The 13,782-nt window shown below is 40.0% G+C and overlaps 1 protein-coding gene across 4 annotated transcripts in view; it reads left to right on the plus strand.

Annotated features, from left to right (window-relative positions):
• The window catches only part of MAP7 (microtubule associated protein 7), a 164,008-nt gene extending 150,670 nt beyond the window's left edge, over positions 1 to 13,338 (plus strand). For all 4 annotated transcript variants that reach the window (XM_060168010.1, XM_060168012.1, XM_060168011.1 and 1 more), the window contains 8 exons: positions 543 to 753; positions 2,113 to 2,284; positions 2,524 to 2,625; positions 3,024 to 3,074; positions 3,175 to 3,232; positions 5,706 to 5,808; positions 9,835 to 10,058; positions 11,863 to 13,338. In XM_060168010.1, the coding sequence (XP_060023993.1) occupies positions 543 to 753; positions 2,113 to 2,284; positions 2,524 to 2,625; positions 3,024 to 3,074; positions 3,175 to 3,232; positions 5,706 to 5,808; positions 9,835 to 10,058; positions 11,863 to 11,873 (932 nt within the window). In that variant the 3' untranslated portion in view covers positions 11,874 to 13,338. The remainder of the gene's footprint in view (positions 1 to 542; positions 754 to 2,112; positions 2,285 to 2,523; positions 2,626 to 3,023; positions 3,075 to 3,174; positions 3,233 to 5,705; positions 5,809 to 9,834; positions 10,059 to 11,862) is intronic.
• The last annotated feature ends 444 nt before the right edge of the window (positions 13,339 to 13,782 follow it).

Consider the following 13,782-nt stretch of genomic DNA (forward strand, 5'->3'; position numbering starts at 1 on the left):
TTGGTTCCTCCCTCCTCAGACCTGGAGGCAGCTCTGGGTAGACAGAAGAGGCCTCTTCCTTGGTCTCTTCCCGCCTGAGTCCGGGCTCAGTGGTATGGACACTGGGCATGGTCACAGAAAGGCTTGAGTCCTCTAGTGATGAATAGTCACTAAAGAGAAGGAATTTTTTTTTAACGTAATGAAAGGCAAATGGAAGATCTCATCTTCCTTTTTCCTGGGGTATAACTTCCCACAGAACCTAACATGAGGCTCTATACTTAGTACACATTCGATATATGTTGTTAACTGATTTAACTTGTATAAAAATAAGGCTTGGTGACAGAGTGTCAGCTTCGGATGTCTCACTTACACATGCGGCTTTTTGTTATCTGTTGCCCGGTTACAGATAGAATACAGTGAAACCGTGAGAACGCGCAGTAATAAACATTCCCTTTTCTTTTATAGCGATGAATTCGAGGCCTGGGGTGCGGGCGATGCTAGTTTTTGTGTTGTTCTTTGGCTTTTGTTTCCAACTGGTTTTCTCCTTGTACTTGTTTGTACAGCTGCTCCGGAGGCAGCCTCAGCACCGGCCTCCGCTCCAGCCTCCACTCCGGCCCCTTCATCCACTGTGACTGCCATCGCTTCTCTGAAGACCTCTGCGGGCACCACTGACCCGGAAGAGGCCACGAGGCTGCTAGCTGAGAAGAGGCGGCTGGCCCGAGAGCAGAGAGAGAAGGAGGAAAGGGAGAAGAGGGAGACGAAAGAGCTCGAAAGGTAAAGGAGTGACACTGCTCAGTGACACCCTAGTGACACCTTGGATTAAGCCTGCAGTCAGGGAGAAGAGGTAATAGTAGTGTTGAAGGTGAATCTATTTAGTTGTTTCAGAATTAGTCTCCCCTGGTGTTCCTCTGAGCACTAAGCGACTTTTGTAAGCCACATTTTCTTATTATAATGACAGTGCAACAAAATTGATGGAGAAGGGGTTTTTTGTTTTGTTTTCGAAGGACTGGGGAGAAAGGTTTAAAGAAAAAAAAAATCATCCATATTCTTACCAGATTTCAATAATTGTGTACATTTTGGGTCACCCTTTCCAGTCTCTGAACAGTGTGTGGGTGTATATACACATACACACATAGATTTGCATAATTGTAACCACAGTAGAGGTACAGTTGTGCAGTCTTAATTTTTTATTTAACGTATCTCTCATCTCCATGTTTCCTCATTATCTTTCTCATTATCTTAAAGCTGCATATTAACAGCTCATGTTTTCTTCCAGATAGTATTCCTCTCAGAGGGTAGCTGCGTGAGATAGTTAAGTGCCCCATGACTGCCTGCCAGACAGTATGCCAGGGGCAGTTTGCTTAGTTGCCCTCCTTCTGGAGCTAATAAGGCTAATGTCAATATAATTGTTCTTCAAATAAGCAGAACTGCCTCTCCAGAAAGGACGGCAGCCCCAGTGCTGGGCCGCCATCTTGGACATGCCCTACCCTTGGTCCCAACAGGGAGCTTACATGGTCCATCTTGTCCCTGTACTGAAACAGAACATTATAACCTTTATTTACTTACAGAGATTTGGAGGGGAGCGTTAAATTCGTTACTAAAAAGTCACATTATTGGATTAAACAGATTTCAGCCTTTAAAGATAGTTATATTGCAGATCCTTTAAAAAAAAAAAAAACAAGAAAACAGGGTCTTCCCTGGTGGCGCAGTGGTTGAGAGTCCGCCTGCCGATGCAGGGGACACGGGTTCGTGCCCCGGTTCGGGAAGATCCCACATGTCGCGGAGCGGCTGAGCCCGTGAGCCATGGCCGCTGAGCCTGCGCGTCCAGAGCCTGTGGTCTGCAGCGGGAGAGGCCACAACAGTGAGAGGCCCACGTACCGCAAAAAAAAAAAAAAAGAAAGAAAGAAAACAAGCTCTCCTCAGAATATGAGTGGATACATTCTGCGTCTGTTTCCCACGAGGCAACGGGAGGCTGGAAGGGGAGGAGGAAGGAGAGAGGGTGGCCTCACGTGGATCAGTGGATGCTGTTGGCCAGACCTCCCAACAAACTGTTCTCGCGGTAACCACAAACTCGATCGCGCCTTGCCAAGGAAGTCCCCTCACGTATCTTCGTCTTGTTTTGTCTTTTTCCAGACAAAAGCGAGAAGAATTGGCCCAAAGGGTGGCTGAAGAGAGAACCCGCCGAGAGGAGGAAGCCCGCCAGCTGGAAGCTCGGCAAGCCAGGGAGAGGGAAGAGCAGCTGCGGCGGCAGGAGGAGGAGCGGGCCCGGCGCGAGCGGGAGGAGATGGAGCGCATCCAGAAACAGGTAGCGGGGGGCCGGCTCCCGCCCGGGAAGCAGGTCGGCGCAGCCTTGGCTCAAGATGGGGCAGGGGGCAGCCCAGATGAGAAGAGGAAGCTGTTGAGCGTGTGGTTAGGAGTGCTTGTGTCTCCCCCGTGTGCGCTCGTGGTCCTCGCGTTCTCCGTCCTCGGGCGCCCCGGGACCTTGGGGGCAGCGGGCAAAGACGGCCTGTGTGTAAGAAGCAGATACCGACTTCCCGTTTTCAGAAAGAAGAAGAAGCTCGTGTTCGGGAAGAAGCAGAGAGGGTCCGGCAGGAACGGGAGAAGCATTTCCAGAGAGAAGAGCAGGAGCGCCTGGAGAGGAAGAAGGTAGTTGCGTCTCTGCCCCCGCAGCCTGGCGCCCTTGCTGCTCTTGATTCTGCCTAGACTGAAGCCGGCTCCAGACCAAGAGACTAGCTCACTGCCATCAGAAAACAAAAGTGTCCTGCCCATTCCAGGTTAACTAAAGTAGCTCTCAGTATTAATGTTCTCCTCCAAAGAAATAGCTCTTGGTGTTTCAGGCTTCGCCAAAAACAGTTGCTTGCAATTCATGCGGCTTAAGCCAATTTCAACTTCTTTGAGTAACTCCAGTTAAGACAAAGACAATTATATTTTCCCAAAATAATGGACATGTTTCAATGCCCTGCTATTTGCTTAGTCAGTGAAATGCGCCAGGCTAGCTTTCTTTCCATATCTGATGTGTTTGCTCAATTCTGCCTTTTTTGTAGCGGCTTGAGGAGATAATGAAAAGAACCAGAAGAACAGAAGCTTCAGATAAGGTATTGAGATGGCCTTTTTTTTTAACTATTCTTAATGGCTTTTTTTTTTACTTTCATTTGTAAGTTTAACATTAAAAAGTCTTTTTTTTTTCTTTGTTAGAAAACCGTTGATCAGAGAAATGGAGATATAACCAAGGGAGCGCTCATTAGAGAAACAGGTACTTATTTCAGTGAACTCAAATCAATACAAATATAAAATTTTTTAATTTATTCTGTGGAGGTCAAGATAAACATTGATTTAAAATAAAAATACTCATTGACTCACAGAAGCTTAGGTGTTTCTCATCTAGTCCACAAATAATCCCCTTTATCTAAAAATCTCTAGCATTTCTAGCAGATTTTTTTCACATTTGTTTATACTCTAATGGAGTATTTAATATCTTAAGTCATTTTATATCATATATATGTCTCTCTATATATCTGTGTGTATGTATGCCTCTATAGATATGTATACACACGTATATGTGTATATACACACACGATTAGAAGAATTTTCTTTGAGTTTATAAAATTAAATTTCATTTGTCATTTACTATCTGCTAAAGGAATCTGTGTTTATATTTGCTATTAAGGACATTAAATTTAAACATTTTGACAACTTGTACTTATGGCATTTCTCAGAAAAGGATTTAAATGTTATTTCTTTTAGTTCTGACTTCAGAATAGAGTTAAAATTTGAAATTTGTTGAAATTTCATTAGAAAGTTGTTCATATGCCATAGGCTTTGGACAAAGATGATTAATTTCTTGGTGATTTTAAACCAAATTTGGTGTATATAAAAGTAAAATTTATCTTAGTATTTTAGTACTCACACTCAACTAATATTTATTAAATGCCTTCTTTGTGTCAGATACATCTGCATACATTTTCTTGTTTAATTTCCATTGCAGGCCTGTGAGATAGGAGATGCCTTATCTTGGAGTAAGCAGGCATTTTCAGAAAACTTTTGTGTGCCAGGCCCTTTTGTAGGTGCTAGGATTCAGTGTGAGCAGGTCAGCCGAGGTCCCTACCCCCGAGGAGAACTCAGATTGAGTGACAGGCCCAGCTCGCACAGCTGGAGTCCAAGTCACCAGCTTGTAATTTGGCTCCTTCCGTGATTCCACGTGGTCTTCATGATTGTACATACAGGTGGTTGGTCGATAATTCATTATTCAGTCTTCCTCTTTCCTCATCTGCAGTATCAATATGAAAAGAAAGGACCAGAGATACCTCAGTTTCTTTTACTGTTTATTGTAGACTGGAGTAAAGATCAAATGAGATGATTTATGTGCAAGAACATTCTCTGTTCTGGGGTTTTCAAATGTAAAATACTGGTATTTGGGGATTTGGTTTTACTTCAGTAGAGGCTATCCGAGTTCCTCTATGTCATAATCCCTTCAGTGTGGGGCTTTTCATTCTCTTTTAAAGATGCCCTAATTATATTTGTTTGGAGAATAGCCTAATGGTTGCATATTAACCCCACTGCATTTTTAACAGGTTGCCTCCAAGAATGTTGTGATACATTCAGGCTTAAAGCAGGCATGGCACCCAGTAAGTCATCAGAATGAGCATTTTAGAATGTAAATTACACCAACCCAGGATTATTTGAGGAGCCGATGCTGTAGTTTGTACATGGCCAGGCTCCTTGTTGGTTTTTTTGTTTTTCCATGTGTCTTCCTGCTATTCCCCTATCAATTCTTTCGATTATTCTTTGTACCTCAATTCGAGAATGAACAATGGCCAGAAGGAAGGTGTAACTTGTCAGTCATCACACCTGTGTTTATCAACTCTCATAATAAATTTGGTTTGAGTTAATAGTGCTAAAACGAGGCCTGAGGATTATCTAACGTATGTTCCTCTTCTCCTGGTCCCACATTTGGTTGAGGACTGAATGGTATCACCAGTGCTCCCAAGAGAATTCTAGGCTGGGCAGGCAGGCAAGTTTGCAGACCTATCAGAAGTCTTCTCAGAAGATTCCTATTACCAGCTTTGCAAATGTTGGCAGCTTTTAAGTTATTAGTCTCTTCTTCTTAAGATTTTACGTAAACCTGGCCCAGATTTTAAAGTCAGTCATCCATATTGTTTGCTCACGCTAGACTCCAGTGGGGAATATTGAATGACTAGGTAGCACAGTTAGGTACAATTCACTGGCCTTCCATGCATGAAATCCCTACCATTCTTAAGTGGGACTAAAACTGAATTTTCCAAAATATTTTTCATCACTTAGGGTATTTCTTGGTGATTTGCTCCAAAGCCTTCAGTAATAATTTGTTCAGCATCGGCCTGACCAAATCAACTTACTGTTATCTTCATCAATTGCTTTGGTTTCAGTATTACATACTTTTTTGTCCAAAGTCAATGTGGTGCAAGCAGAAATAATCACAGCACTGATTTCCACCCTTACAATGTGCTGGGCAGTGTTCTAAGTACTTTGCATGTGTTGATACATTTAATTCTCACAGTAGCCTATGAGTTAGGTACTATTAATATCCATGAGGAAACTGAGGCACGGAGCGTTTGTGGCTTGCCCAGGGTCACACAGCTGGTAACTAGCAGAGCCAGGACATAAATCCAGGCATTCTGGCTCCTGGGGTTTGGGTTTGATAGTAGAGTAGTAGTAACCCTTTGTTTCATCTTCTTTGCCATGTCCAGTGGTATCTGCACTTCCAAATATGACAAACTCTCCAGGACAAGGAGAACCAGCAGCCAGCCCCCATGTGGTTGCCTCACACCAGTCAGAAGTGACTGTGGAGAGGTGAGTGAGACAACTGCGGCCTTTCTTACTGATGCACATTAGAGCAAAGCACGACTGTTTTTGCCCCACCAATCCCACCAGAATTTTCTGGGGCCAGACAGAATTTGAGTTTTAACATGAAGATTTATTTAGGTTCATTAATGTTTGGTAGAGCTAGTAACTCTGTAATCTGAGAAAAGGAAAATGTCTTTTTTTCTTGAATCTCTAAATATGATGGTGAGGTTTTTGTGTGGCTATCAAACAAAATTACAGGGAATAATTTGATACTTTCCTTTGTATGTATTTGGCATGACCCTGGACCATCTTCACACCCTTTGATGATATACAGCAGCTGTATTTTCACTGTATATAATATTATAGTGAGTCACAGGTTTGTTCCTCAGTAAAAGTAATTTAGATGCCAATATTTCTTTTACTAGTAGTAGAGCTTCTTATTGAGGAAACAGATGGTTGCTAACAATAGTTAAGAAGTGTGGGTTAAAGAAAGATTGCCTTCCTGTTCCCTTGCATTTATACTGACAGCGTTGTAAGAGTGCTCTCAAAACTGAAAATTAAGGGTAATCATAGCCTGTGCCTAGAAATCCAGTCATAGAGAACTTGTAGAAATATTTATAATAATGTTCAAATTTTTCAGCTGCAACTTTTTAATTATCAGAATTTACTGAATTATGAGTTCTGTCTCTAATGCCAGAGTCTTTGCTACCATAAGAGAATTGAAGCTCCTCAGATGAACTTTTTTAATAGATAGAAAAATGTCTTTTAAGATCTAAGATCTTTTTTCTCCCAGTTTTACTGAGATATAATTGACATACAGCACTGTATAAGTTTAAGGTATATGGCATAATGATTTGATATACATAAATTCTTTTCTTAATCTAAAAACACATACTATACAACATTTTATATTGTTGGAAGCCATGAAAAGACAAGTTGTCCTAAGATGGACATCCTAAGATATCTATAAGTCATAAGGTATCTATGTATATCTGTCTGGGACAGTAAAAAATTTTTTTAATTTGCCCAGTATAATACCAAAGAAAATAATTTTCCTAAGAGAGATTTTAATAAGCGTTTGATTATGTTTAATAAATTTATTGTCATAATTACCCAAGAGATATATTAAGTGATATTTCATTTTTTTAGTTATAGTTTGATTTTCAAATAAAATACTCATTTCCAACTACTATAATTTATGGCATTTAGTTCATTGATGTCAGAGATTTTTAGAAAAGGATAAAAAGTACCACAGAGAACCCCATTATTATAACAAGGGATAGGTTTTTTAAGCCACTGATAATTCTCTCTGAGGAATAAAATTAGCTTATACTTCAGCTGACTCTCTTCAGTGGTAAAATCAAGTGATTAATCATTGTATAAGAACCTGAAACATATCTTCAAGAGTCTTGCATCCAACTTCAACCTCCAGAGAGTAACCAAAGAAGGGGAATTCAAAAGCCAATACTTGTATCTTAAGAGGACACACAGATCCATAAACCCTAACCCCAGCAACTTCAGCTTCAGTTTTATAGTTTCTGCTGGTCACAGTGTCCTCTGAACATTTACTAATTGTTCATCCAGAGCATAGGGCATGATTATTCCTCTAATTGCTAAGAAGTAAGAATGGGCGGGGTGGTTGGGTAAGAGTGGGAGGGGAAATGAGGTCAGCTGTTGATTCAAGCCTGGGGTTGGCGTTGCCATTGCAGCTTGTCAGCACACGCAGGCCTGGAAGGTGACAGGAGTTGACATGGTCAAGGAACAAGGGCTTTGAAGATGCATTTCTTTTGCCAAGACTTCTACTTAAAAATCTCTCTGGGATGGGAACCAAAACTCTTCCCCTGATTACAGAAAGCCCATTGGTACTGGGAAAGAGCAGGAGGAAGGGGCGTAGCAGCGCAAGCACTATAACGGCGGGTATTAGGACGGGGTGTGTGTGCGAGTGCACACGCGCTAATGTAGGCTACCGTGATGCCGAGCCTCTTCTCCCCTCCTTAGTGAAATAGCGGAAACGCACCGTTATAGTCTGAATCTGTATAATATTTTTATGTTCTCTTCCACGGCACTTTTACAAATAATATTTTCAACATACCCTGCAATACCTTGTGAAGCACTTAGGTCAGGCATCTTTATTTTTTTTCTAGAAGAAAGGGTTTAATAATTAACAAAAAATACCATAATACCCAAATCAGAAATGTTTTAGAATATGTTCCACAAAGTCAATGTATCTCACTGACTGGGGAAAGTAAACTATTTCCTCTATAGGGAAAAAAAAAAAAAAGCAAAGATTCCTTAAAAAAAAAAAAATGGAAAGATTAGATGTCTACTAGCTTCATTTTCACCATTTGGGAAGGAGACGGAAAAAGACTAACTTACGAAAGTTCAATTTGTTGGCATTACTGACAGTAGAGACCTGACTTTCTGATCTCTTCCATAGATCTCTGTCTACAGGTAAACATTGTTTATGATGAGTGTGTATTAGAAGTTAAAACCATCATGATTTTTGTTTCACATTTTTAGTCTTATTAATATTTTCCATTTGAAAATTTTAACTCTAGAATTTTGTCAAATAGGGTCATTTTTTATACATGAGCCGCTGAACAAATTATGAAGTTTGCAAATATGTTTACTGCTGCAGTCAGATCAAGTGAACAATAAAATTAATCTAGCGTTCATTTGGTGCACAGGCATTGTTTTGCTGCATTGTAAAGCATAATAATGAACATATAACCTAACGGGCTGCCTATTTGGTTACGGAGTGTGTAAAGGGAGTGAAAAACCTAAGAGAGGGACTTCCCTGGTGGTGCAGTGGTTAAGAATCTGCCTGCCAACGCAGGGGACACGGATTTGATCCCTGGTACGGGAAGATCCCACATGCCGTGGAACAACTAAGCCCGTGCGCCACAACTTCCGAGCCCACGAGCCACAACTACTGAGCCTGCGCACCACAACAAAGAATAGCCCCCGCTCGCCGCAACTAGAGAAAGCCCACGCACAGCAACGAAGACCCAACGCAGCCAAAAAAAAAACCCTAAGAGAAACTATAGGTAGAAACTAAGAATTTGTTGGCCAGTTAAAATGTAGCTCGAAGGGCTTCCCTGGTGGCACAGTGGTTAAGAATCCACCTGCCAATTCAGGGGACACGGGTTCGAGCCCTGGTCCAGGAAGATCCCACATGCCTTGGAGTAACTAAGCCCATGCACCACAACTACTGAGCCTGTAAGCCTAGAGCCCGTGCTCTGAAACACGAGAAGCCACTGCAGTGAGAAGCCCGCGCACAGAAACGAAGAGTAGCCCCCGCTCAACATAGCTAGAGAAAGCCTGCATGCAGTAACGAAGACCCAGCACAGCCAAAAATAAATAAATAAAATAAATTATTTTTTAAAAAATGTAGCTCAAAAATCCAAGATATTAACCATGAATTAATAAGAATAAGGTGGGGTCAGAGGCAGATTTAAGGGGCAAAGATGAGAAGGTTGGTCTTCAACAATTTACCTATAAAATTATGCACATGTTTTAGGAAGCTGGAGACACCCAGGAAGGGCTGGAATTTGAACAGCTGGGACTATAAAAAATGGGATTATGAGAAAAACATAGGACCAGAGATCACGCATTCAAGCTGGACTGTCTCCCAGTAGTTGTGTGACTTGTGCAAATTATCCCCCCCACAATCTCCTCATCTTTGAAGTACAGATCCTAATAAGGGCTATTCTTTATAAGACAAAGAGATATAAAATGCCTGCAGTAGACAGGCATGTTAAATATATGTAGAACTGTTGATGATGAGGATCTATTCTAATTGATAACTTGGTCCACTTGATAAGTTTTATTTTTAAAAGCTGTTTTTTTAAATAAGAATTTAAAGTACAAATATGTCAGAATTCACCATTTTTGTTAGTAATGATGAGGTCAATCATTCTAACATTTCGATTGTAAGATTATAAAAGTATTTATTATAAAACAGTTTGTCCTAAAAATGTTTTCCAGTTTTAATACTAACTCCTTTTGATTTTGATGTTTCAAACTCCCTAGTACTCCCAATTTGGAAAAACAACCAAATGAAAATGGAATATCAGTTCAGAATGAAGATTTTGAAGAAATTATAAATTTACCCATTGGATCTAAACCATCCAGATTAGAGGTCACCAACAGCGAGAGTCCAGACATTCCTTTGAATCCTATTTTGGCCTTTGGTGATGAAGGGACACTTGGGACCCTGCCTCAGGTAGATGGTGTTCAAACACAGCAAACAGCAGGTAAGCGTGCCTCGAACTCCCTTCAGTAATCATCAGAAATAAATATGTGACACCCAAGAGGGAATGAACCTTCTGCTGTGTGACTGTGGCACACTTTGTCCTTCAAGGGACCAAATGAGCCACATGGAAGAGATTGTGCATGGGTCATTAGAAGTTCAATTTTGAGTTGGGTTGGGCAACTTCTAGGGCCGCTCTTGTTCTCCCACTCAGTGTAGAAATTCGGTCCGCAGCACCCACTGGGTATCCATGGGCCTCTCCTCATGGAGCGGCACTCATTGCCCAGTGGCAGTGCTTCATACTGCGTGCCCAGATCGTGCTTCGTATTAAGACAGAAGACCATAACTGAGTGGCCATTGAACCTAGTTCTGTCCACTAGAGAAAAGGTTTATTTGGTTTCTATTCCATCTTTCTCAGCTCTTCAGACATTTTAAGACTGCCAACATGTTTTCCCACCATTTTTCTCTCATTTGGGTTTAGCAACCTGGGATGATATACTATTGTCCTTTTTAAATGTAATAAGATAGTTACAATTTAAGGTAATGCGACTAATATTCCAGACTAGGAGCATACTGAGCCCAAGGGCCTTCCATCCCTTGTTGAGTGACCGTAGCTGTTGAAACTGCAAGTGACTCTCTTATACCCTGTCTCTGGAACTCACACTTAACCTGAAGTCATTGTGCAAAAAGAACAATAGCTTTACAGGACCCAGAGAAATAGCAACATAAAAAAATTACCAGTGCAGTGCTCATAGTAACTCAACAGCACAGTCCCATCAGTGTCAAGAACAAGTGGGATAATCCAGCTCCATGTCTTTTCAAACCTCTTTGATATCTATCAGCTTCTCTCCCAGCACCTCACTTTCATGTATTGACCGGCATCTTTTTGTACTTTTATGAAGAGAGCCAAGCAAATTCAGGATGTTTATAGATGAGTCAGTAAAGCATTATTTGTGGTCAAATTGTTTTGTCATTTAGATTCCATCTGTGCACTTTTAACGTATTTCCCACTTTAAAACTGGTTGAAAAAGCCAACTTTGAACCTCCTATCCAAATGAAGCTAGTATTTTTTCCTTCTCTAATATACTGACCTGGGGAGTGTAACTTCTCTTTAGTGATCTACTTTTCTAGATTGTAAAAGGAAGAAGGTCCAGCTGTCAGTGGAAGCTATAAAGCCTGACATTCTGACTCTTAAGCCTTTGAGAACAATCTGATTACCTGTGTGTTGGTGGAAACATTCCTGGTACCGCTTCCTGCTTTGTCATGTCACAGATTCAGAGAGATGGAAGGAACATTCAGATGACTTCCTGCTTCATTCGCCAGGCTTTAAATCACCTTTTGATGTACCTGTCATTTCATTCTCACTCTTCCATACCTTCTCTAGGAACATAGTCCAGTGTCTGTGATATTAAGTGGTGTTAGGTTTCTTTTGTGGTCATGACTACTTATCAACCAACATTTATGTAACCTCCAATGTATGGCTGGAACCCGAAGTATCGGGGACTGAGGATTCAAGACAAATGAATGTAAAGTCCCTGTTCTCAAAGAAAAGTACAGTTGACTTAACGCAGTTTGGAAAAGGAAATGATATATAGCCTAAGTTAAAGAAAAGGACATGTTTTCCTATTAGTGGTAGAATTCACTTACATATAAGACCACGGATCCTGATAAAATTGCCTGTTCTTATATAAGACAATGTATATGAAAGCATGGTAAAGTTTTAGGAATGTAAGATATTACTGTAGTATTCTTTAAGATTTTAGATAAATGTCATATTAATCTGTTCTTTTTTCTGTCTCCTAATATAGAAGTTATATGAGCATTTCTTCTAAAGAACCAAAGCAGAAATTTAATAAGAATTTCTACAATTAATGGAATTCCTTCCATGCTACAAAGGAGCATCTCCCCTTCCCCCGTTTTCTAAAGGTTTCTTGACCATCATTTTGGAAAGACTTTATTAAAACCAGCTAAAGACAACAGACTGGATAGCTTTTCTAATAATTTTCGCCAATAGAGAAAAAGAAATCCTCCCTTGTTCTTCAGTACTTTAAAATAGCTTTTTCCAGTGTGCTCCTTCTTAGGAAATCAATATTTTTCTGCATTCTCTAAAAGATGAGAGCATTTGGCTGTAAAAGAAATGGGCCGAGTAGGCATGATTTTTCACATAGATATTTTGGACTTTAAAAGCTAACATGTAAAATTGGCACAAAAATTTTTACCTTTTACAGTGTAATACTTGAAATATAAGTACCTCTTGGTTCAACAAGTAGAGTGAATAGGAGAGGTGTTTAAATTAAGCCTGTTTGTTTAAATATTATATTGCAAAGAGCTCTATTTGTAGAGGCAGATTACCAGGTTCTTGTAAATGCAACTTGTACATGGACATTCTGCAAACCCCACTGTCCCATTCTTCTTGCATCTCCTTTTGCAAAACATACTCAACAGTTTTAAAATGTGAAAAAAAAGAACATTATTTTTTCAGAGCAAGAAAATAATTTACTGTCCTCTTAAATAATGTATTTATAAAGTTTTTTTCAGATAAACTAATCAAATAAATTAGAACAATGTGACAACGTTGCAGAATTTGATTTATGAGATGCATTCCTTATGTTACCATGAGAGAATGTTGTTGATGATTCAGGGCTATTTCTGAAGTCTGTTTATTGCTGCTGTCCCCAGTGATGGTGGGACTTACCTTTGCCTTACCTGATCACAAATTATTTGGAGGTGGGGGAGAATAAAGATTTAATATTTCTTTAAATAAAAAAGAGAATTTGGTTTTGCTCGTTTAAGAGCAATGAAAAAATGATGGAATGTGGACTGTGTTTGGCACCCAGGACACGGCAGGATGATACCTTCGTGAAGGTCCTTGTTCTGCGTGGCATCCATCAGCTTTCACCCTCATCCTTCTTCACTTTCGCTGCTGAGCTTGGCTGTACAAACTTGCACTTTCATTTGATAATATAAATTCAATTTTATTTTGCCATTTGAGAGACTACTAATAACTAAATACTGAAGGAGAGAGAACACTGAGGGAACGCATTTTTTTATTATGGAGTGTTTAAAAAAGGTAAACTTCTGCCACTCGAATGTGTTTTTATTCAAAGTGGGATTGATTCATCTAGATTGAATGTGGGGCTGTTCATTTATTGGACCATTTCCTTAAAATCCAAGCATACCGTCTTTAGTAACAGCTGTAATTTGTTAAAAACATTAATTTGGGGTTTTTCCCTGTTCTCAGTTGTCCATGTACACATAGTCATATTAAAAGAAAAATCTGTTCAACCAAATTGTTTTTTTTTTAATCGATCTAGCATGAAACACCAAATAAAATGTGTATGACATATTTTTACTTTTAGGTTTCTCATATGTTATAACTTCACTTAGGTTGATTCTTGAGTTTTCAAATTGTTCTTCATTTAACCTCAACCAGCTTCCTCTGAACAGGCATACAGAATAGGTTGATTTAAAATTTAGAGCAGGAGTTCTGTTTTGGCTAGGTTTTCCTTTATTCATTTATATTTAACTTAAGCAATCATGAGCAAACTGAATGCCTCTAAGTAATCAAGTTTTAATTAGAAGTGGTAGAAAATTGTTAACTCTGTTTTGTTAACTACACTGCCAGAGGATGACCTTGACCTTTACGATGGCTAGAATGCTTTCTGTCCAGCCCTTGAAGATCAGTATTCACCTACTGATCTTAAAGAGGTCCTCAGTAGGCACTACAT

Source organism: Lagenorhynchus albirostris, chromosome 12 (genome assembly GCF_949774975.1).
Source record: "Lagenorhynchus albirostris chromosome 12, mLagAlb1.1, whole genome shotgun sequence".
NCBI classification, from domain to species: domain Eukaryota; kingdom Metazoa; phylum Chordata; class Mammalia; order Artiodactyla; family Delphinidae; genus Lagenorhynchus; species Lagenorhynchus albirostris.